Here is a 21,889-nt window from a genome sequence, read left to right as displayed (position 1 = left end):
ATATGCTAACCCACAGCCCACAACTGAGGCTGATACTCCCTGGCAGCACTCCAATTACCACCTCTCATCAGACAAGTAAGTACCTGAAATGGCCAAAGGAGTGACCATGAATGGGCTAATGGACCACTCAATTTTTTTTTTTTTTTTTTTTTTTTTTGAGACGGAGTCTCGCTCTGTCGCCTAGGCTGGAGTACAGTGGCCGGATCTCAGCTCACTGCAAGCTCCGCCTCCCGGGTTTACGCCATTCTCCTGCCTCAGCCTCCCAAGTAGCTGGGACTACAGGTGCCCGCCACGTCGCCCGGCTAGTTTTTTTGTATTTTTTTAGTAGAGACAGGGTTTCACCGTGTTAGCCAGGATGGTCTTGATCTCCTGACCTCGTGATCCGCCCGTCTCGGCCTCCCAAAGTGCTGGGATCAATTTTTTTTAAAGCAGCCTTTTGGTCAGCCTGGTGAATCTTGCTACCCCCAGTTGAGCCTAAGGCCCAGGGACCAGTAGGAGAGGGAGGGTCTATGGTTACTGCTAAGAAATGGACCATGTGACTCAAGGGGCTACACTGAGTCAGAGCACAGTGACCTCCTCCACAGAGTTCTACATGTGCCATTAGAAGGTTTCAGGAAGGTGTGAATAGCTAATACTCTAAGCAGGAAGAATTGTGCTACTTTTTCTATTCCATGACTAGCTGTTTACACCCAGTAGACACAAAATCCACCTTCCATCTGAAGGAGCATGGTAGGTGAGTCAGAAAGCCTATGTTCACATCTGACTCTGCTGCTAACCAGCTGTGTGACCTTGGGCAAGTTACCACCCTCCCTGGACTCTCCTCTACGCCACAAAGCAACAGGGCTGGATGAGCTTTCTGTGATGTCTCCTGGCTTAAAATCCAAACGTTTGTCAATCTTTCTAAGAAGAAATATGAGCTTCTTCAGTAACAAAAAAAGACAAATCTCTGGTTTAGACTCCCCACTATGTATAAAGTAATGTTAGAAATTCTGTATGAGCTTGAATTTCACTGGTCTACAGCTTTTCTGTCTTCTCATTATGTGGTATCATAAAACATTCAGTAACCTTTCAGGAGACAGCCCCAAGATACCAACCTTACTTGTGCAGAGATCTGCATATGTTCCTTCAATTCCTCTCTTCTGGGCCCAGGAGGGCATAACTTCAGGGTCAGGCACAACAATGCCTACCAAAAAGGCCTGTAGTGCTCACCAAAGGAGAACACGGGCATGACAAACATATTTAAAGTGGTTATTTGTGGTCCAGCATTAAAATTCTCAGACTCCACCTTTTTCAAAAACTAAGTATATGCTTATAAAACATTTGTTCATGTCATAAAATATTTCTGCCAATATATCACACTACTCATTTTCTGATATATTCCCCTAGTTTTATATAAAAAATAAGTTTAAGGACATTAAGAATCAGTAAAGTTAGACTGATATGTACCTTTGATTCTCATGCAAATCTCAGATCAGCACATCTTTAGGAGGCTGATCAAACAACTCTCTGATCCAAATTCTATGAACCAAAAACCAAATGTTTTTCATCATTACCAAACCACATTGAAATGGTTTCATTAGTACGATTTTCATTCATGAAAGACTTCTTCATTTTGCTTATTTTTTCTTTTGAGACAAGGTTTCGCTCTGTTGCCTAGGCAGGAGTTCAGTGGTATGATCATGGCTCACTGCAGCCTCGACCTCCTGAGCTCAAGTGATCCTCCCATCTCAACCTCCCGAGTATCTGGGACTACAGGTGCACGCTAATTTTTGTATTTTTTGTAGAGATAGGGTTTCATCATGTTACCCAGACTGGTCTTCAACTTCTGGGCTCAAGCAATCCTCCTGCCTCAGTCTCCCAAAGTGCTGGGATTACAGGCGTGAACCACCATGCCAGGCCTATTTTAATTTTTAAAGCATTTCTTCGAAAATAATTTCATAATATTTATAATGCAATGATAGTATAGAATATATTTGATATCAGGTGAGGCATGGTGGCTCACACCTGTAATCCTAGCACTTTGGGAAGCTGAGGCAGGCAGATCACTTGAGGTCAGGAGTTCAAGACCAGCCTGGCCAACATGGTGAAACCATGTCTCTACTAAAAATACAAAAAAAAAAAAAAAAAAAAAAATAGCCAGGCATGATAGTGGGCACCTGTAGTCCCAGCTACTCGGGAGTCTGAGGCAAGGGAATCACTTGAACCCTGGGTGTAGAGGCTGCAGTAAGCCGAGATTGTACCACTGCACTCCAGCCTGGGTAATGGAGTGAATATATCTGATATCTTAGATATCATAGAATATATTCATGATTTTTTTTTTTTTTTTTTTTTTTTGAGACAGAGTCTCACTCTGTCACCCACGCTGGAGTGCAGTGGCCAGATCTCAGCTCACTGCAAGCTCCGCCTCCTGGGTTTACGCCATTCTCCTGCCTCAGCCTCCCGAGTAGCTGGGACTACAGGGCCCGCCACCACACCTGGCTAGTTTTTTGTATTTTTTTAGTAGAGACGGGGTTTCACTGTGTTAACCAGGATGGTCTCGATCTCCTGACCTCGTGATCCGCCCATCTCAGCCTCTCAAAGTGCTGGAATTACAGGCTTGAGCCACTGCACCCGGTCTATTCATGATCTTTCTGACTTTAAATCTAAATACTATTGAAAGGAAAATAAGTATAAAACTCCTCCAAATAACTGAATTCTAGTAACCTATATTAGTACTAGTACCATTAGTACATTTTTTTGCAGTACTCATTAATTTGTAAAGTTCATTTGCATATTTAAAAAAATCAAAACAGGCCAAGTGTGATGGTTCATGCCTCTAATCCTAGCACTCTGGAAGGTTGAGGCAGGAGGAGAATCACTCGAGCTCAGGAGTTCGAGACTAGCCTGGACAACATAGTGAGACCTCGTCTCTACTGAAAATGTAAAAAAAAAAAAAAATAGCTGGGCATAGTGGTGTGTACCTGTAGTCCCAGCTATTGGGGATGGGGAGGGAGGGGGAAAGGGATAAGGTGGGAAGATAGCTAGAGCCCAGGAGGGAGGTTGAGGCTGCAGTGAGCCATGATTATGCCACTGCACTCCAGCCTGGGTGAAAGAGCGAGACCCTGTCTCAATAATAATAATAGTAATAATTTTTAAAATAAAAAATAAAAACAGCAGAAACCCTGAATCTTGCTCTAGTATTTTATCTCAAAAATCTTTGGAAGTAGGTTGAGCATAAGTGAAAAGGAATGGGAATGTTCATTAGTACTTCAGACAACTTACTTGACCTAATTACATTTTAGCAAACTATAAGTAAGATTTCTCCTTTAAAAAGGAGCTTTCTCTCATGTTTTAAAATGCAGAGGAGAATCCTGGTGTCTGACTGGAGATTAATGTTTAATCTGGGTTTTTCAGCATGCCCAGGATATGTGGGAGGGCTGAAGCCCAGAGGCCTCACCTTTAAGCTGTCCCCATGGACATAGATTTGCGCCACAGGTTGGCTCCGGATGTAGATGTTCTCAATCTTCTCTGGTGCAACATATTCTCCCTGAGCAAGTTTAAATATGTGCTTCTTCCGATCAATAACTTTAAGAGTTCCTGCCTGTAGAGTTGGACAAACAGCTTTATAAGAACATGGCACTCTCAAGCCTGAAGCCTTCGCTCCTCAGTGCCGTAACCCCCTGCCCTACCCCACCCTGCAGACCGCGCCCCAATTTCTTTTCCATCTGTTGTGTCTGCTCTTAGGGAGCTGCAAGGCTCCTGGAGAGAACCACTGTGCACCACAGGTTGATGGCATCCAAGTTTTGCTGGGCCATGAGCATCCACTGTCCTTTCCTCTCAGCAGTTAGCCACCCACACAGTCCTCCCACCACTGCCATCCTCATGCCTAGCAGCAGGTATCCTCACCTCCTCCTTCTTGGAGGCCCACCGCCCTTCCATCGGGGCACCCTTCTTGCACACACCCTTGCTCCAGCTGCCCTTTTTCTCACCAGCATCTTTGGTTCACTCCCTTAGACCAAACTCAGGTCTCTTGCCCAGCTACTGTCTCCACCCCTAAAGAGCAGCCTCTGCATCCCCTGGCATATAGCACAGACCTGACAGAGCCCCTGTGACTCCTACCTGACATGCCAGATGGCACTAGGTGCACAGGCCCCTGCAGAACTTCTGCAGCAGGCAGGTCACCTCCTTGGACAGGGAGTGCTAGTGCCACTGGCTTCCAGGACCTGTTCTCACCTCCCTGACTCTCCTCCACCTTTTTGAGCTTCCAAGGTGATTAGGTGGGCCTCTTGCCCCTCACCTCTACTGACAATGCACCTTGGAGTAAACACCATTTTCTCTTCATTGGTCACTCCCAAGTCAGTCCAAGCTTCCAGCTCTTCACTGAGCTCCAGATCCAGAACCCAAATACCCTTGGAATGCTTCAAAAACTAGGCTGTTTGTCTCAGAGGATGTAACATGCTCCTATATGAAACTCATGACCAAGCTTCTCAAGCCTGCCCCAGCCTCCAAACCCCAAACCTGGAGATGACCTTGTTGTTTGCCTCTCCTGGGATCTCCAGCAGTCAGGCTCACCTGTCCTTGCTCACAAATTCATCTTATATCCACCTCCTCCCAGCAAAACCACTTCCTGACTGGACTTCGGCACACACTCTGTCTCCACTCCATCTGCTTGATCTGCCAGTGCCAGAGCAATCTCTCCAAAAGGAAAAAAATGAGCAGACTCTGTTTTGCTCAAAACCCAGGCTGGACATCAGGTGCTTTCCCTACCTCAGCTTATTTGGTCCTCATGGTCCATTAGCTGAGTGTTGTCCCCTCTGTTTCACAGATGAGGAAAATAAGGATCAGAAAGGTTAGTTAAATCCTCCAAAGCCACACAGCTAGGAGCTAGGGGAACCAGGATTTGAATCCTGATCCTTCTGGACCAGAAGACTATGCTTACTTATTCCTTGATCTATTTAACATGATTTCAAAATAATATTTTTTAAAGCACAAATGTCTTTATAGATGATCTCTACCTAAATTTCAAGAATGAATCATTCAAAGCTTGAACATATTCTTCTAAAAAACAGGGAAAAAACCCACTTACCAACTCATTCAATAAACTGACAACAAAACCATAATAGGGATGTATATAAAAGGTAAATTACAGATCAATCTCATTTGTGAATATAAATGGAAAGATCAAACACAATTTTTAAGAAAAATATTATTTTAAAAGTCACATCATGGTTAAGTTGAATTATGTCAAGAGTGCATGATTTGCTTTACATGAGAAATATAGAAAAATAAGTATCTCAATACCTGCAATAAGTTTTAATTAAATTTCAAAAATCATTTAAAAATAATAATCTAAATAATGGGCTCTCACAGACTACCTGCCTGCAACTTTAGGCTCTGTGCTCAAGCACAACACTAAGTGCTTTACATGAATCCATTTATTTGCTTCATATTACCCTCTAAATGGTGGATGGTTTCATTCAAGTTACAGGGCATCAGCAGCAGATCCAGGGATTTCTGAGACTTCAAGCTTTTACAATATTGAGGGCCCTCTTTAAGAAAAACCAGGTAAAATGAAGTGCAGGGCCTTGGAAGGGGCTAATGCAAGTGAGGGGGCTTCAAGCCTAAGCTCCCTGAGCCGACAGGACAGTCCACCTTCTGCAGGTGTTTAGGGCCTGCTGACCTCACTAGCCTCTCTCTCCCACACCTATGGGTCTTCAGTTGGAATTAGTTGCTTCACATGTCTAGTGCCTCTACTCAGCATATATTACTATCACGCCCTGATTGTCCTTCCCACTCCCTCTTCTTGGAACATGACTCATATCCTAAGACTTGGATGCAGTAGGCGCCTGTCCTCCTCTGCCTCTCCCGAGGTGAGTGTGCACTCAGTGTGCCCCCAGCTCATGCCCATCACATCGGGTTGGGAACTGTCTAATCATGCATATCTTCCCTAAGCAGTTTCCCTGGGCCAGGGCACTCACTGGAGATACATCTTTGTCTGGGGCAGGCATGAGGGTTTCTCAAAGGGAAGTACACAGGCCCAAGCAGGGGCAGATCCATTCACCAGCGCACTCGGCCCCCCATGGGCTCAACATCATTCATGTGCCTGATTAACTCAACACCTCAAAATGTCCACCCAAACCTTAGCACTTCCCAAAGACACAGGAGAGGTTCCTGGGGTGGGCTGCACCAGGCAAGAGTTCTCAGTGTCAGTGACAGCCATTTTCTGGTCAAAGAATTAATCTAAGCATCTCCTATGTGCCCGGCATTGTGCTAAGTGCTTTGCAGGCATAATCTCATTTGTTCCTCACAAAAATAACTTTATTTTTCTTTCTTTTATTAAAACATTTTTAAAGGATAAAATCCAGGCTAGGTGCAGTGACTCATGCCTGTAATCCCAGCACTTTGGGAGGCTGAGATGGGCAGATAACTTGAGGTCAGGGGTTTGAGATCAGCCTGGCCAACATGTTGAAACCCTATCTCTACCAAAAATACAAAAAGTTAGCCAGATGTGATGGCAGGCACCTGTAGTCCCAGCTACTGGGAAGGCTGAGGCAGGAGAATCGCTTGAACCTGGGTGGTGGAGATTGCAGTGAGCCAAGATCTCGTCACTGCACTCCAGTCTGGGTGACAGAATGAGACTCCATTTCGTAAATAAATAATAAAGGATAAAGTCCAGATCTTGCACAACACAATAACTTCAGAGGTAAGCAACGTTATGATACCTATTTTAAAAATGAGAGAATTGGCCGGGCGCGGTGGCTCACGCCTGTAATCCCAGCACTTTGGGAGGCCGAGACGGGCAGATCACGAGGTCAGGAGATCGAGACCATCCTGGCTAACACGGTGAAACCCCATCTCTACTAAAATACAAAAAAAAAAAAAAACAAAAAAAAACTAGCCGGGTGTGGTGGCGGCGCCTGTAGTCCCAGCTACTCGGAAGGCTGAGGCAGGAGAATGGCATAAACCTGGCAGGCAGAGCTTGCAGTAAGCCGAGATTGCGCCACTGCACTCCAGCCTGGGTGACAGAGTGAGACTCCATCTCAAAAAAAAAAAAAAAAAAAAAAAAAAAGAGAGAGAATTACGCAAAGTGGTTTTGGCTAAAAGCTGGGGGCCATGGCCAAGGAATGCCACGAAGGCTTGTTCTCCTGTTCTATAAGTGAGTCAAGGTGAAGCCACAGACGGGGATGAAGCTCTGCTCAAGGTTACATGAGCAACTGCTGGCAAAGCCACAGGAACTAAAGCATCCTCCCACCTGTCTCCAAGCTTTCCCCTTTACTCAGTGCCACCTTTTGGCTGGGGACCAGCATTGGTGGGCTTGCAGGCCTTGCCCTTCTCAGACGTCCCAGAGACATGTACCCCCTGTTCCTCCTACTTCACATCAGATTCCACACACTGTCAGAAGTCTTTCTGGAAACCATTAAGGATAGGAATTCAGTCTCCAAGACCTCAGTCACACCTACCTGCACAGGTCCCTCATCACCTTCATGAGACGGAGTGAGAAGAGAAAGAAGCTCTGGGGCTCAGGGAAGGAAGAGCCTCCTCGCAGGTCCCAGAGGTGCTCCTGAATGACTCATTTTCAGGAGGGATTTGGAGAAGACTCCTGTCTCAGTGACCTGGACCACACACCCTCCCACTGCCAAAATGTTTGGAGCTCCATGGTTCCAAACGTACACACCGGCAGCCATTTTCCGATGTCTCCAGTGTGAAGCCAGCCATCGCTGTCCAGGGCCTCCTTCGTCCTGTCTGGATCTTTCAAGTAGCCTTTGAACACATTTGGTCCTCTCACACATATCTATGGGACAAAAACCATGGCTTCTCTCAGCCACAGCATGAGGAATGAGGAGATGGGAGGCTGTCTCCAGGCATACGGAGATAAGGTACACTACCCATCAGGAAAGCCACTGTGGATATGGCAGGGATGGAAACAGAGGACGAGGAACAGCCTGCAGCTGTCTGAACTATCTCCTGCCTTCTGTCAAGCAATATCCTCCCCATCTTTCCCCGCTGCCCTGGCCACCCTAGGCCTTTGTCATCTCTTCTCCCTCAGGAGCCCTCTGGCCTTGGCCACAGGCTGCTCTGTGACACTTGATGGGGACTCATCACAGATATTGATGGCTGGCTGATTCTACCAGGGATGCTTCAGCCCCCTGCTCCATTAGCAGGCAGTCATTCCCACTCACTCCCATGGAATGAACAAGTACAGGCCAGCTCTATCTACTCCATCTGGCCTATTTGTAAAGGGTCATATTTCTGCTGGGACAAATCACACAGCAGTAGGCCATGACACAGTTAGGGGAAAAAATGAATTTTTACAAAAGTTTGGGGCTAGGCATGATGGCTAGCACCTGTAATCTCAGTGCTTTGGGAAGCCGAGGCAGGAAGGATTGCTTGAGGCCAGGAGTTTAAGACCAGCCTGGGCAACACAGCAAGACCCAGTCTCTACAAAAAAAATTAAAAAGTTATCTTGGCATGGTGACACATGCCTGTGGTCCTAGCTACTTGAGAGACTGAAGCAGGAGAGCTGCTTGAGCCCAGGAGTTTGAGGCTATGGTCTCGAATTCAGTGGACTATGTCCACGCCACTGCACTCCAGCCTGGGTGACAGAGCAAGGCCTTGTCTCTACTAAAAAATTAATTAATTAAGGACCGGACACGGTGGCTCACGCCTATAATCCCAGCACTTTGGGAGGCCAAGGTGGGTGGATCACGAGGTCAGGAGATTGAGACCATCCTGGCTAACACGGTGAAACCCCGTCTCTACTAAAAATATGAAAAAAAGTAGCCAGGCATGGTGGTGGTGCCTGTAGTCCCACCTACTCAGGAGGCTGAGGCAGGAGAATGGCGTGAACCCAGGAGGCAGAGGTTGCAGTGAGCCGAGATTGTGCCACTGCACTCCAGCCCGGACGACAGAGCGAGACTCCATCTCAAAAAAAAATAAATAAAAATAATAATTAATTTAAAAGTCTGGGAATTCCAAATCTTGCTTTAGACAAGCTCAGTCCCAGCACTGGCTCTTGGTTGCCTCATAAACAGGAGAGGAGATGCTGAGTTGAGCTGAGTCAAATTAATCAGTAGTTTAAAATGACTTTATACACAAGGCAAAAGGAAAATCATTCCATCCCTACTGTTCTTGTTTGTTTTTACTCACTACACGTAGCAGCCACAGGCATGAATGGCTAAATCCTTGTTTACCTCTCCCTCTCCTTTGCAGGCCCAGTAGTTCAGTTCCTCAACATCAACGAGCTTGATATGATTGCAGGGAAGCGGTGCCCCTACGTGCCCTGGAACACCGGAGCGAGATGGCATTTGTTAGTGTTCAGATCAGTTTTAGCACTGAAGATGTTCCCAGCCCCTTAAAATCTCTGAGTGGCCAAAGTGGGGAATTATGGATGGAAAGTAACACACCTTTAAAGGGGCATTTGTTACTGGCAAGTGTTGGTAATAAAACAAAGTTCTGGAGAAAGCAAAGGCCAACCTCTGCCTGGGCATTTGTTTTACATCTGATTCTTTAATGAGCAGGACAGGCACACCTGGCTCAGCACCAACATGCACAGGGTCCTGGGTGGGGTGGGGGGGGGCACCAACCACAGGGTCAAGATTTTTGACAACAGTGCCCACATTAAATCATTTTCCCCATTGTCAGATCACACGTCTTGGTTTGGGGATCATAAAATACAGCAATCACTGCTTTTCCTCTAGCCACCAGACTGTTGATTAATGTGCTGGAAATCTAGAAATTGTAAGCTGTGGATTCTGATTCAGTGGGTTTGGAACGGGACCTGAGATTCGACATTTCTTACAGGCACCAAGGTGATGTTGCTGCTGGTCCCACACCACATGTTGAATAACAAACAAATGGAAAGCTGGGATGAAGAAACTTGCCCCATGAAAATAAGACTCCAAATTCTCTTGGTCAAATTTACCACAAAATTACATCTAAGTCATTTTTCTAGTGATTGTGGTTGTTAGATAATTCACAGGCAAGTTGGAGAGGTTTTAAGCGGATGCTAGCCAAGGTCCTGAAAGAAAATTGAGCCACCTATATGAAAAATGAGACTTACCACCTTGGTTTCTCTTTTGAAAGAGAGGCTGTCAAATCTTTGACAATACTATTCAAATATATCTATCCTCATACACAAAAGCCTTTTCAAGTCTTATGGTAAGAGTCAAGTGAAAAATGGAAAAACCTCGGCAGTGTTTACATAGGGAAATGTAAAGGATGACTTGAGAGGGAAGAGATACATGTCCAAAAGGAAGGGATACATGAGGGTAGATACTGGAAGAATCTGCTCTAAATCTGGTGGGTAATCCATGGGCTGCCTACTACAGACCTGCTTCCCCTTTTGCTGAAAACCACTCAGCAAAAGAATCCTTCAGGATACTGACTTCCTCTTCAAGCCTGGGGCCACTCTTTGTACTTAAGTTTGCTCAACTACAAACTGGAAAATTTTAGGATGATGTGCATGTGAAAGAAATATGCTGTTTAATGCAATATTATTTTCAGAATACCTTGAGATAGTCAGCAGAAACCGGATAGGTGGATTTTAAACTGAAACCATATTTGGCCAAGGTAAGTATAGAAGCATTTTTTCCTTAGTCCTGTCTTTTAAAATTGTGGTTGAATAAAGCCTATTTTGTAAATAAATTATTTAATCACTTTGCTGCTGGCAGATCCCACAGGAACCACCTTTGGAGATCTTTTTTTTTTTTTTTTTCTTTTTTGTCACAGGTTTTAGTATTTTCCTATTTCTTTTATAGATAAAGAGAAATTATGCACAAAAGAAGTAATAGATCACAAGATACAACTCTGGATGGAAAAATGTTTATAATATCAGTATATTGGATTTTTATAGATTCTAGATACTACATGGCCTTGCTTACAGTATTTTAGAAAGAAGGAAGCAGGCTATGAATTGGACATGATGTGTAAAGGAGAGGCAGGTTCATATTGGCCAGGGTACTGTTTCTTAAAGGGCTATTTTAGAGACCCTTTGAAAACTACATTCTCCTGTGATATCAATGTCTCAAAGGTAGCGGCAACCTCAAAAAGGAACAGCTCTCATCCACACCCTCATTCTAAGGAGATTCATCCTTCAGGGCCAAGTGGAAGCATGGCTGTAGTGGGTAGCCCATGGATTACTCACCAAATTTACACCAGATTCTTCCAGTATGCTAAGGATGAATTAAAAAGGGAAAAACCTCAACAGTGGTTACAGATTCACAATGCCACAGCCCAGACATAACCACCATTAATGTTTTTCTTCTCTCTCTTTTGCTTTTTTCCTAAGTACCCGTGCAAATTTACTTTCCATGAGGGAGTTTTAGAGCTGGCTGCTTTTACTCCGCAGTGCCTTGCAAGCCAGTCTCACATCTCTAGCCTGTCCTACCTGAGGTCCAGTCGCCAGGTGTGGTGAAGGTACATCCAGCTGTGCACTCAGTTTGGCCATAACCTTCATAAACCTTCAAACAAAACACAGAAGCCACACTGTGGGCACACACCCTCCAAGAGCTGACTGGCCGCCCCTTTCAGACAGCTAACCTCCCACTGACAGCATCTGACTGCTTCATGATCAGGGAGGTGGAAGGAGGGAGGTGCTCTGGAGATAGATAACTCCAGGTGAAGCTGAACACAGACAAGAAGCACAGCCACATTCTCTTGGAAGAAGTGCTATTTTTTTTTTTTTTTTTTCTTTTGAGATGGAGTCTCACTCTGTCGCCCAGGCTGGAGTGCAATGGCACGATCTCGACTCACTGCAAGCTCTGCCTCCCGGGTTCATGCCATTCTCCTGCCTCAGCCCCCCGAGTAGCTGGGACTACGGGCGCCCACCACCACGCCCAGGTAATTTTTTTTGTTTTTAGTAGAGATGGGGTTTCATCATATTAGCTAGGATAGTCTCGATCTCCTGACCTCGTGATCCACCCACCTTGGCCTCCCAAAGTGCTGGGATTACAGATGTGAGAAGTGCTATTTTTATCACAGACACTTAGTAGATAAGGTTATATAGTTTAGGGTAAAGATTTCTGACCTGTTTTCAACCACTGGATCTACTTTTCATCTGGATAATAATGAATTAAAGGTAAACATTTTAAAATCTACTTTGTGTTTTATTTTGGCTCCATAAGCTATTCCCCTCCAGAGCCCCACCTGTTTGCATGAGTACACCATGTGGAAGTGTCTGCCTTTAGAAGTGGTCAGGCCATGCTGATGTGGAATAGGAGTACGGTGAATAAAGACTAAGGCTTCTAGAGCAGAAAAATTTAAGCATGCACAATTATGAAAAAGATGGGTCTACTTTACTTAAAATCTGTCAGCCACAACCACATTATGATATGCTACATATGTAGAAACTTAATAAATATAAGTTGAATGGAAAATGAAAAAATAAATCTTTAGAGATGACAAAACATAACAGATCAAATAACACATAAATGGGCTTTCTCCCTTGTTCTCCTTTTCTGGGTTGCAAGATATTTTGCAGGCTGAAGAAGGTAGAGATGCAGCATAGGTGTGGTACAGATTCTCCAGCACATTGATGATCTATCTATGGTTTGTCTAATCCCTTTTGCCCTTTGTGAAAAACTTCCAAAGGTCCAGATAAAAGAATTTCCCAGAGTGGATAAACTTTGGTTTTCCAGAATGTGGCAATGCCGTCCTGGCTTTCACTGGCTCTGAGTTTTTTCCTTCTCAGAGGAGGGAGCTTTTGTCTCACAAAAATCTTGCCCCCTGGTTCTTTCTTTGAGCAGTAGAGGGTATAGTAGTTTTCCTGCCCTAACGTACTTCCTGCTGTTCCCAAGGGAGGACACACAATGACAATACCTGGCACCCTAGAGCTGCCCGGAGAAATCCCAGAACTGTTGGTGATGCGGGGGCTGCTCCAGTAACGATCATCCGCACACACCCACCAAGACTGGCCTGTGGGAAGAGAGAAGAGCTGCCGAATTTTGTGATGTCTGAGATGGTGTCCAGCCCATTTGGGTTTCATCCAAGGTCAACATCCAACAATTGGGTCCTACCTGGATGCTAGGGCTGGGATCAGAAAGAAGGCCTGAGGTTGTACAACACATGAGCTGAGGAAATTCCTTCCCTTTCCTAATGATAAACACAATCAGCTCTGTAACTCAATCCACCATATGGCCAATTATTTTATGCCTTTTGGGATAAGTACCATTAGTATGGATGGCATTCTATAATATTGGTTCTTCTTCCTTCCTTAAAATACACAGCTGTTCCCTCACTCTCCCATCATTGGCAAGAATCCAAAACAATTACTTAGGACAATTTCTTCCAATTTCTATTTTAATGGCATTGCCTTTTTTCACGTATAAATCAATACCATGCTTTATTTACTATACTGCTGAGGACAAAGAATACTTGAAACACTTTGTTTATGTAAGTTGAGCCAAGATATTTTAAATATTAATTTTCATAACTAAAAATAGAGTAGCAATAAAAAATGTATAATGCTACTAATTAACTACAGATTCCTTGGATAATACAGAGCTTGAAAACTTTTGAGGAGGTACAGAAATGAGTAATTCAAGAGGGTCTGGTGTGGGAGATATTAAAGGGACAGAACACAGGAAAGAAAAAGATTTTGAACCATTTGGCTAGAACCATGCTGCTGGAAAGCCACCATGGCCAGGATTACAGGGAGGGGAAAGAGAACCTTCAGGGCCCAGGAGCTTCTCAGTGGAGCACTGACCTGACTACCCAACGGCAAAGCCACATTGTTGCCTGTGGAGATCAAGGGACCTACTATCCACAGTAGGTTTTCTTCTTGCTCATCTCAAATGTAACGTATCTCCAAAAATCAAAAATGTTTAAGTTTAAAATTTCAATTATAGCTTAAGCTTTGATTTCAGGAGCAAATGAGTTATTATTTCACACAATTACAGGGCACTGGGGGATGAACTTCTCCAGTTCTCCTGTAAGGTCACCCGTTAGATACTTAGGTGGCCCTCTACAATCACTTGTTCATTTTCTTACCTGAATCTTATTAAAGAAGAGTTCATCCCAGATACTATCATTCCTGATGATTCCACTCCGCACCTCGGCCTGCTTACGCTTTGCTGCAAACTCCAGGAGCCAGCGCTTTAATGGTGTGTTTGCCTGGCTGAAGATCTGAGGAACACAAGTTGGAAGCAGCTGTCAGGGCCTGAATGTCTCAATTCTAGACATATCCCCCAGGAATAAGGCCCAGACTGGCCAGAAGAGAAGCCATGTTCCATTTTGCCCCTGCAGGAGGTCACTGAATGTATGACATTGAGCTGAAGGTTAACACTGCCAGGGTCCAGGCATGTTGTGAAGATGGAAGTTCCTGGAAAAAAAAAAAATCTCTCCCACAGGGGTTTTTGAGAATAGGAAGAAAACAGGAGAAGGAATAATGAGAAAGAGTCAGGAACTACAAGAGAGGAAGCAAGTTCTAGGACCTGGTGGTGGAGGCATTGAAAGCCTGCCTGGGGCTCCAGACCCTGTCCAAACAAGCAAATATGCAGCCCCTCAGCCTGGCTGAAGACTCCCTGCAGAGCTCACCTTGTCGTACATCCGGTTCAGCAGTCGTGGGACCACAGGGAAGATGGTGGGGCATAGAGCCTTCATGTCATCTGAGAGGAGGCGGATGTCTCCCTGGAAGAAGCCAACGCGCCCTCCGTGGCAATAGACGACGGACTGGAAGGACAGGACAGGAAGGGAGGAATCCCTTAGGGTGGTCACTACTGGCTATAGTCCAAAGCTGTCCAAAGTGCTGCCCTACATGGAGGGCACCCATTACCCCCTGACCCAGCTGTGGCTGCTGCCATGAGACACTGAAGAATGCTATCTGAGGTGACCCCCACCCCCTACCTTCCAACTAAGTCCCACTCAGGCACAGGGAGATGAAGCAGAAGATGGAGAGGAATCCTGAGCCTCTGGGAGATGCCAAAGCAGCCATTCTCACTGGTATGTGCCCCCTCACCTACTCCCAAACCCTGGACATGGGCCTCCCTGGGGACTCAGGTCTTTGAGATGAACTACAGCCTACTAATGGGTCTGCTCTAGGTCTTAGAGTCGTTGGATTTCTCCAGGGAATTCTGGGAAGGTGAATGTGTGTAGGTCCCATGAGTACTGGAGATGCTGCTGAAGTTGGCTATGTGTGCTGTTTAGTGGGAGGCCAAGGGGGAGCCCCTGACTGGTTCCTAATGGGACTAGGAGTATGCCAGGAGCCTTATATATACCCCTTTCTTTAATGCTCATAACAACCCTATAAGGGAAGTGGCATTTCTACAGGTGAGGAACACAAAGCTCAGAGAGGTTACATGACTTGCCCAGGGTCACAAAACTAATTTACAGTAATTGCTGGCATTGAATCCAGGTCTGGAAAGCTGGAAAGCATGCTCTCCAGATGACAGGGCCTTACCTGCACTATTATATAAGATCTCTTCCAAGGCAAAATGGGAAAGTCCTAGAAGACACAGTTTTTTCATACGCTGGTCCCTTGAGTGACACATATATGGAGAATTCCTTGTCTCCACAATTACATATGGATTCCTCCTCCCGCTCCCTCTGTACTTCCACAAGGCCTGTCTCAGGGCCAGCCTCAGGTCAGTCCCCATCTGCAGCCTGAGGAGCCATGCCAGTTTCATTCCCCAACTTTACTCTATTGTTTTCTCTTTTAGGAGTCTGTGAATTGTAAAAGTTATGGAACATAAGTGTTTTGGTCATAAATGGAGCTGTACTGCACAGAGCTTGAATGGTAAAGCACTTCTGCAAAGCTGCAATGCTCTCTGAGAAGATGCTATCAGCTGGGGTGTCTCTCAGCTGAGTGTGTCCATGGGTAAGACAGGGCAGGCCTGGGGGCTTCCCTGGAACAATGCTCCCAGGAGGGACAGGTGGGGCGGCTAAGGTCCTCTGAGCCCTCTGACCCCTATGGTACCTTCTGAGGACAGGGCATTTTGGTCCTACTTCATGCCACCAGTGACAAGTGACACCCACTAGGGTTATGGGTTCTAGGCACAGAGTGTGCCTCCCTGATGCCAGGGCCTTACCTGCACCATTCGCTCAAACATGTGTGCTAAAGGCAAATAGGAAATGTGCACATCCGCACAAGTGGGAGCCCACTGACTCTGTAAGAAAAAAGAAGGAGCCCAGGCAAGGCCCCGTCAGTCAGGTGGGCGTCTTACCTGGATTACTCTCTCAAACATGTGAGCCAGAGGCAGGAAGGAGATGAGCACATCGTCCTGTCTCGGAAAGATCACTTTCTGCAGGCGACGGGCATGGGAGACAGAAAGGAAAGAAACACTGACAGGAAGACGACAAGAGAATCATAAAACAATAAAGAGAAAATGGTCCTGGAGCGCAAACAGGAAGAGAGGGAGGGGAATGGGAGTGGTGAGGACAGAGAGAGGTGAGATGAAAGAGAGAAGAAATGAGAGAGAGGGAAAGAGAGAGGGAGGGGGAAGGTGCAGAAAGAAGAGAGACAGAGAGACAGGGCAGCATAGGAAGCGGAGTATTAGGTCGCAGCGTCAGTGGGTCTAGGTTATCTGCAGAAGCAAAGAGCCAAATGAAGCACACAGAAACCAGCAGAATGGGCTCTGCAGGGAAGTCTCCTCTTAGAGGGCCTGCCCCTCACTTGCAGTCAGTCGATGCCAGCCCGGCTCTCTCCCCTTCCTCTCCACACCTGCAGGACCTGCCCCACACCCCATTTCTCCAGGCTCCCTGGGCCACCTGGGCAGGGATTCAGAAGGTCTTGGCTAGTCAGCACTTTCTAGTCCTTGCAGAGAAAGAGGCCCAGAGACTCCCAAGTCTATGCAACTGTGGCTGGGGTACGAGCCCCAGCCAGAGGAGGAGACAAGGCCAAACCCCAAACAGTGGCTGAGCCTGGCCTCACAAGCCATCCCTGGAGCCAGGGCCTTAAAGGAGAATACTGACAGGGAGCCCTGCTGTGCCCCACCAGCAAAGGGAGGGCCCAGGACACATCTCACAGATGGGACTGACCCTAGGGACAGGGGCTACTCCAGCCAGGAGAGCCCTGTACAAGGTTTGGGATCCGGGTGGGCTGTGCCTCCAGGCACTCTCCTCTGCTGGACTTCCCTGCTCTCCACCCCTTTGCAGAGGCCTTCACTCTCCTGTGCTGGCTTTTGGGCCAGCTTGGGCAAACCTTGCTCCTGACCTGGGCTCAGCCAGCAACTGTCTCTCACAGTTTTCTACTAAAAGAAATTGTCTTTCACAGTTTTCTACTAAGTGTTTGTGGCACACACTCCATAATGTCATCTGCCATGAACATGGAGAGTGACTTTCTCCACAGCGGAGAAAAAGCCAAACTTTTTTGAAAAGATACACTCCTTTATGCTGAAGGAAACTGCAGGACATACTCACCACTTGTGGGAAAAGTCCTCCTTTGTTAGCCAGTTATAAAATGCTAACATGTTTTAGTCAGGCCAAGATATCAAAGCTTTTTTAATTTTAGATTTACCTTTAAGTACAGCCTTATAAATTAGCAGTTGCCGTTGTTTCTCAGACTCTAGTAGTCCTTAAACACAAAATGACTGAATTAAACCCTGACCTTCGAAAAACAAGTTATTAAGGATTACTTTCTAAATAAAGGTACACACAAAACCATAACTGTATCAATTTTCTAAGTTCTTTGAAGTTAGAAAGGAAAAATAGGTTTGCATGCTTTTCTTTCTGGGATCTTAGTACTCCCAGAAATCAACTGAATATTTATCATATATGGATCATTTCAGTATTTGGAGTGAAAAGTGATGGTAAAAGTGGGGTTGCTCTAATAAGAACAGAAACTCCTGCCTGTGAATGGCAGCCCAGATTACATCACGAAAAAAATAAAAAGAAAACAAACAAGTAAAAAAAATCCTCTGAGGCTTGAGGTTGTCCTCAAGAGACACCTGCAACAGTAATTCTACTTTATTCACCTCTGTCACTTTCAGAAAGCCTGAGAAATCAGCCACCACGTTCCCATGGGTGAGCATCGCACCTTTTGGGTTCCCTATAAAAAGAAAGCAAGAAGTCAAATTAGTTGGAAACTCAAGGGCCACTTCTTGAAAACAGTGCCCAAGTTGGCAGTCCCAGACACCCAGGCTGTCCACCCAAGCCTCTGGCCTTTGTCTTCAGCCACCTTTAGACTTACAGGCAGATGAATGCTGCTTCAGGGACTGCCATCCTATAGACATAGCCTACCATTAGGCTCCCAGCAGCATGGGACCAGGAGGCAGGTGACATGGCTGCACAGGTGGGGTGCCTCAAGGCCTGAAGGGTGAACTGCTTGTGGTCTGTGCCTTATCCTCTCCAGTCTCCCTTCAGGAGGAGAGGCTCTCAGCCCCCAGTCCCCTTACGTACAGCAAGGGCTCTGTACTACTCCCTGGGCCTGAGCGGGGCTGATCTCCTGAGTCCAGCAGCCAACTCTGATGGCAGAGGACTTCTCTGCTGCATTTGGCACCTGGTAAGGCCCCAGGCTCAGGCCAGGCTGGAGATCCAGAGGGCTGGGCAGCCCTTCCTGCCTGCTCCTTGGCAGAAATGGGACACAAATATTCTTGCTTTGTTTTGATATGACCTTTCACTACTGCTCGTGAGGCCTGGTTCTCTGGGCCCTTGAGGAAGCCAGGGACTGCTAGGATGACTCAGAGGATAGAAGTGGCTAGGGATCCCAGGCACAGAAGGCTGGGAAGGGTGGCCAGCTTGGCCACCATTTCCTGTCAGAGTGGATGCGATCCCAAAGTTCCTGCTGGACAGATCTAACAGGGCTCAAATCCTAGCCTTGCCACTCACTGCCAGCATAACACTGGCAAGCCACTGTTCCTCTCTGTTTCCTTACCTATAAGATAGGGACAGTAATGCCCACCTCACAGGCTTCTATAAGATCTAAAGATATAATCTAGGTATGAAAGATGTTAAATTAGTTTCCACTGAGGCAGCCAAAGATGTTAAATCAGATGTTTCCACTGAGGCAGCAGATACAATAGCTGCAAAACACGAAAGTGAGGAGCCAGACTACATGCAGAACCTACCCAGGAAACATCAAATAAGCCAACATGTTAACTTTGCAACCCTCACCCTGAATGAGGCAATAAAAGGGCTGAGTAGAGACTAAGAGAGTGTTGTACTCAATGCCCCTGAATTGCTCACTTTAAAATGGTTGATTTTATGCTATGTGAAATTTGCCTCAAAGAGAGGGTGGGGGGAGAGACAGAGAGAGAGAGAGAGAGAGAGAGAGAGAGAGAGAGAGAGAGAGAGAAAATTTTTTTTATCTTTGGAGACAGCTACACTGAGTCATAGCCCATCAAAAGGGGAGGAATGAAGGGTCCTCTCTCCCAATCCCAACCTAACATCCAGGCTAACTCAGCCCCTAATGGGACCACTCGAAGTGCCTGATTGTGCTCCCTGTAGCTGGGGAGCCAATGAGAAAGATGAAGAAGACTGTGGTTATAAAAATAAAAAAAAAAATTAATCCCAGGGAGTCTGGATATGGAGTCTACAGAAGGAACATCAGTCTCAGAGAGCAGTGGTGGGAATGGTGGGGTGCAATAAGTCTTATACACGAGACCAGTTTGCCAGAGCAAAAGGACCATCGCCCATAAGGGGAGACAATCAAGAGTACACCAGAGGCAGAAGCTGAAGTGGAGAAGGCAGCTGACAACCCAAGGAAGGGCACTGCCTAGATCAAGAGTGCTCATGAAGGTAGCCATCAAGCAGAGGGAGTTTTAGATATTTGCCCAAAACCATCTTTCAACTTTCATATTCCACTTATTTATTCTCCTACCCCACTTCAAACCTGGTAAGAAAGTGCAGAAACCTCTGTTAGCAAGCTGGGGGAGAAGGAAAAACATCAGAGAGGAACAGAGGAGAGGAGGACCGTGCCCTCCTTACCAAGACTGCAGCCAGCCCTCGCTTGGGAGAGGAAGGAGTCTCCATGAAGTGTACTGATTCCTATTTTGGACTGACACTTGTAATTCTGAATTAAGACTGTGTTTGTGACTTGCAATGTCCATAGGACTTTTTATTACCTGAGAGTGACCAGAAAAGGCACAAGATGCCTGAGTTTTTGCCCAGGAGCAGAAAAAGACCTACCCCCACGGCACAAATTTAAAGGCACGAATGGAGATAAAAATAAAGTTGTTCTCATAATTATGTCCCAGGAGGCCTACTTGTTCAACTTACTGGTGACCCATTTGTCAGAGATAAGAGCATCAGGCATGGCCCAATCTTTGAATTCAAGAGACAAGACGCATCTGTTTGACTGAAATGTATGGTGGATGGGATTTTAACCTATGCTCTGGCACTTCCACCTATATTGCAAATCACAGAGGTGATTCTGGGGACACAGAAGATTATGACATGGTTTAAAAAGTTACATTTCTCTAATAAATAGCTGTCAAAATATCTTCCTTTTGAAAAGAAAAAGTGCCATAGGGTCTAATTTTATCTCTGCCTATCCTTCTTTCATACTAATATCTTTCCTCAAACCCAGGCCCAGATTAAGAAATATCCAAGTTGTCTCATATACAAATCCCACAGAGTACCTGGGCCCATAGAGTATTCTGAGTGTCACCTAGTAATTTCTTCCCATTGACTCTTAGGATCTGGAAGTTTCTAAGGAATATCTCCCAAACACTAGGTATGAAATCAGAAGTGTCATGAAATAGAGTTCTGTGTTACAGAGCTTTGGATTTGCAAGGTTGGCTGACTTGTTCATGCTTGATAGAACTCAGGGTGAATGGTATAAGAATCTCAAGGGAAAACTGTCTTCATTGATTTAAAAAAAAAAAAATTCTAAAGCCTCCATTCAGTTCAAGCCAAAACACATACAACAGCAGTAGTTATTCAACTCCACTTGGTTAGATAAGCCCTTTTCTTCTCCAATATGATGAGAAAAGTTCATGTCCTTTAGTTTTCTTGTGGATATGAATGCCATTTTATACATGTCTAATGGCCTATAGAATTTTAAAACATTCCCAGACATGCCCAAATTATTTCTTTAAGTTGTCTCTACGTGTGGTCCCAAAGGATGAAGAAGAAGTGAATGTTGGCAACAAATTGTGGGGGAAGACTGAAAGGTTGCAGAATCAAATTGCAGAATTTTCCCTGGTTTTCTCTTTTTCTGGTGCAATGTCAGTAAGAGATGCTGGCTATCTAGGCCACCAATGTCTCAGCAGTATGAGACCCACTGTATTTCCCATCATCCCCTCATAAGCTGACCATTCTTGTATTTAATTTTCTCTCTAGCCACTGAAGAAAAACTCTCCAAGTGTTAGATTCTGCCAATGACATTTTGGCTCCTGGGCAGGCCTCCCATGGCTATTACGCAGAAAAGAATTTTGCTGGGTGACGATCTGCCCTGGTTGGATGTTGGCTCCAAGTGACAGCAGCTGCAGATAGAGTTGAGCTCAAGGTTTCTCCTGCAGGAGTGGAAGTGGGTTTGGGGACAGTTCTGGGCCACCCAGCTGGGGGATTCTGGCTGCTTGTTTCTGCTTTTAAATAGTCAAAGGTGGGTTATAATAGTTACTGGTGACTGAAATTCTCTGGAAGTTTCATAATGCAGGTAGAGTGTTCGTCTTCCTGCTAAAGGCTCTCAAATCTTTAGGTCTGAGTCTTACTTTTATCAATCCCATATCCATCAATTTTTTAAAAATCAGACTTGAGGGCTAGTAAGAATAGAAATAATAACTACAATAGTAGCCAAGTATTCAACACCCACTAATGTTGGCACTGTGCTGGGCACTTCATACATGGTAAATCAGTTATTTCTTGAAACAACTCTATGCAGTAAGTTAAGTGTCATCTAATACCCAAGAAAACAAGCTTAAGAGAGATTAAGTAATTCTATAGCTGTATAGTAGGAGTGCTGAGATGTAATTTTATGTCTACATTCATACAGGTCTTGAACCAAATAGCACAAAACGAATAGGTCATGGTGAACATT

General features: G+C 45.4%; 1 protein-coding gene across 9 annotated transcripts in view; it reads right to left on the bottom strand.

Annotated features, from left to right (window-relative positions):
* ACSL6 (acyl-CoA synthetase long chain family member 6) overlaps positions 1–21,889 on the bottom strand; it is a 59,340-nt gene that overhangs the window by 5,872 nt on the left and 31,579 nt on the right. For 4 of the 9 annotated variants that reach the window (XM_038008233.2, XM_038008221.2, XM_038008231.2 and 1 more), the window contains exons 10-19: positions 17,886–17,959; positions 16,002–16,079; positions 14,512–14,646; positions 13,966–14,100; positions 12,796–12,891; positions 11,366–11,438; positions 9,171–9,259; positions 7,655–7,771; positions 3,437–3,580; positions 1,095–1,196 (exon numbers count right to left, since the gene is read on the bottom strand). In XM_038008233.2, coding sequence (XP_037864161.1) covers positions 1,095–1,196; positions 3,437–3,580; positions 7,655–7,771; positions 9,171–9,259; positions 11,366–11,438; positions 12,796–12,891; positions 13,966–14,100; positions 14,512–14,646; positions 16,002–16,079; positions 17,886–17,959 — 1,043 coding nt within the window. Of the gene's footprint in view, positions 1–1,094; positions 1,197–3,436; positions 3,581–7,654; positions 7,772–9,170; positions 9,260–11,365; positions 11,439–12,795; positions 12,892–13,965; positions 14,101–14,511; positions 14,647–16,001; positions 16,080–16,136; positions 16,215–17,885; positions 17,960–21,889 lie in introns of all 9 variants that reach the window. The other 5 variants (XM_073010710.1, XM_038008227.2, XM_073010709.1 and 2 more) reach the window with 3 other exon arrangements.

This window comes from Chlorocebus sabaeus, chromosome 23 (assembly GCF_047675955.1).
Source record: "Chlorocebus sabaeus isolate Y175 chromosome 23, mChlSab1.0.hap1, whole genome shotgun sequence".
Lineage (NCBI taxonomy): Eukaryota > Metazoa > Chordata > Mammalia > Primates > Cercopithecidae > Chlorocebus > Chlorocebus sabaeus.
This window is presented reverse-complemented; position numbering and strand designations above follow the sequence as displayed.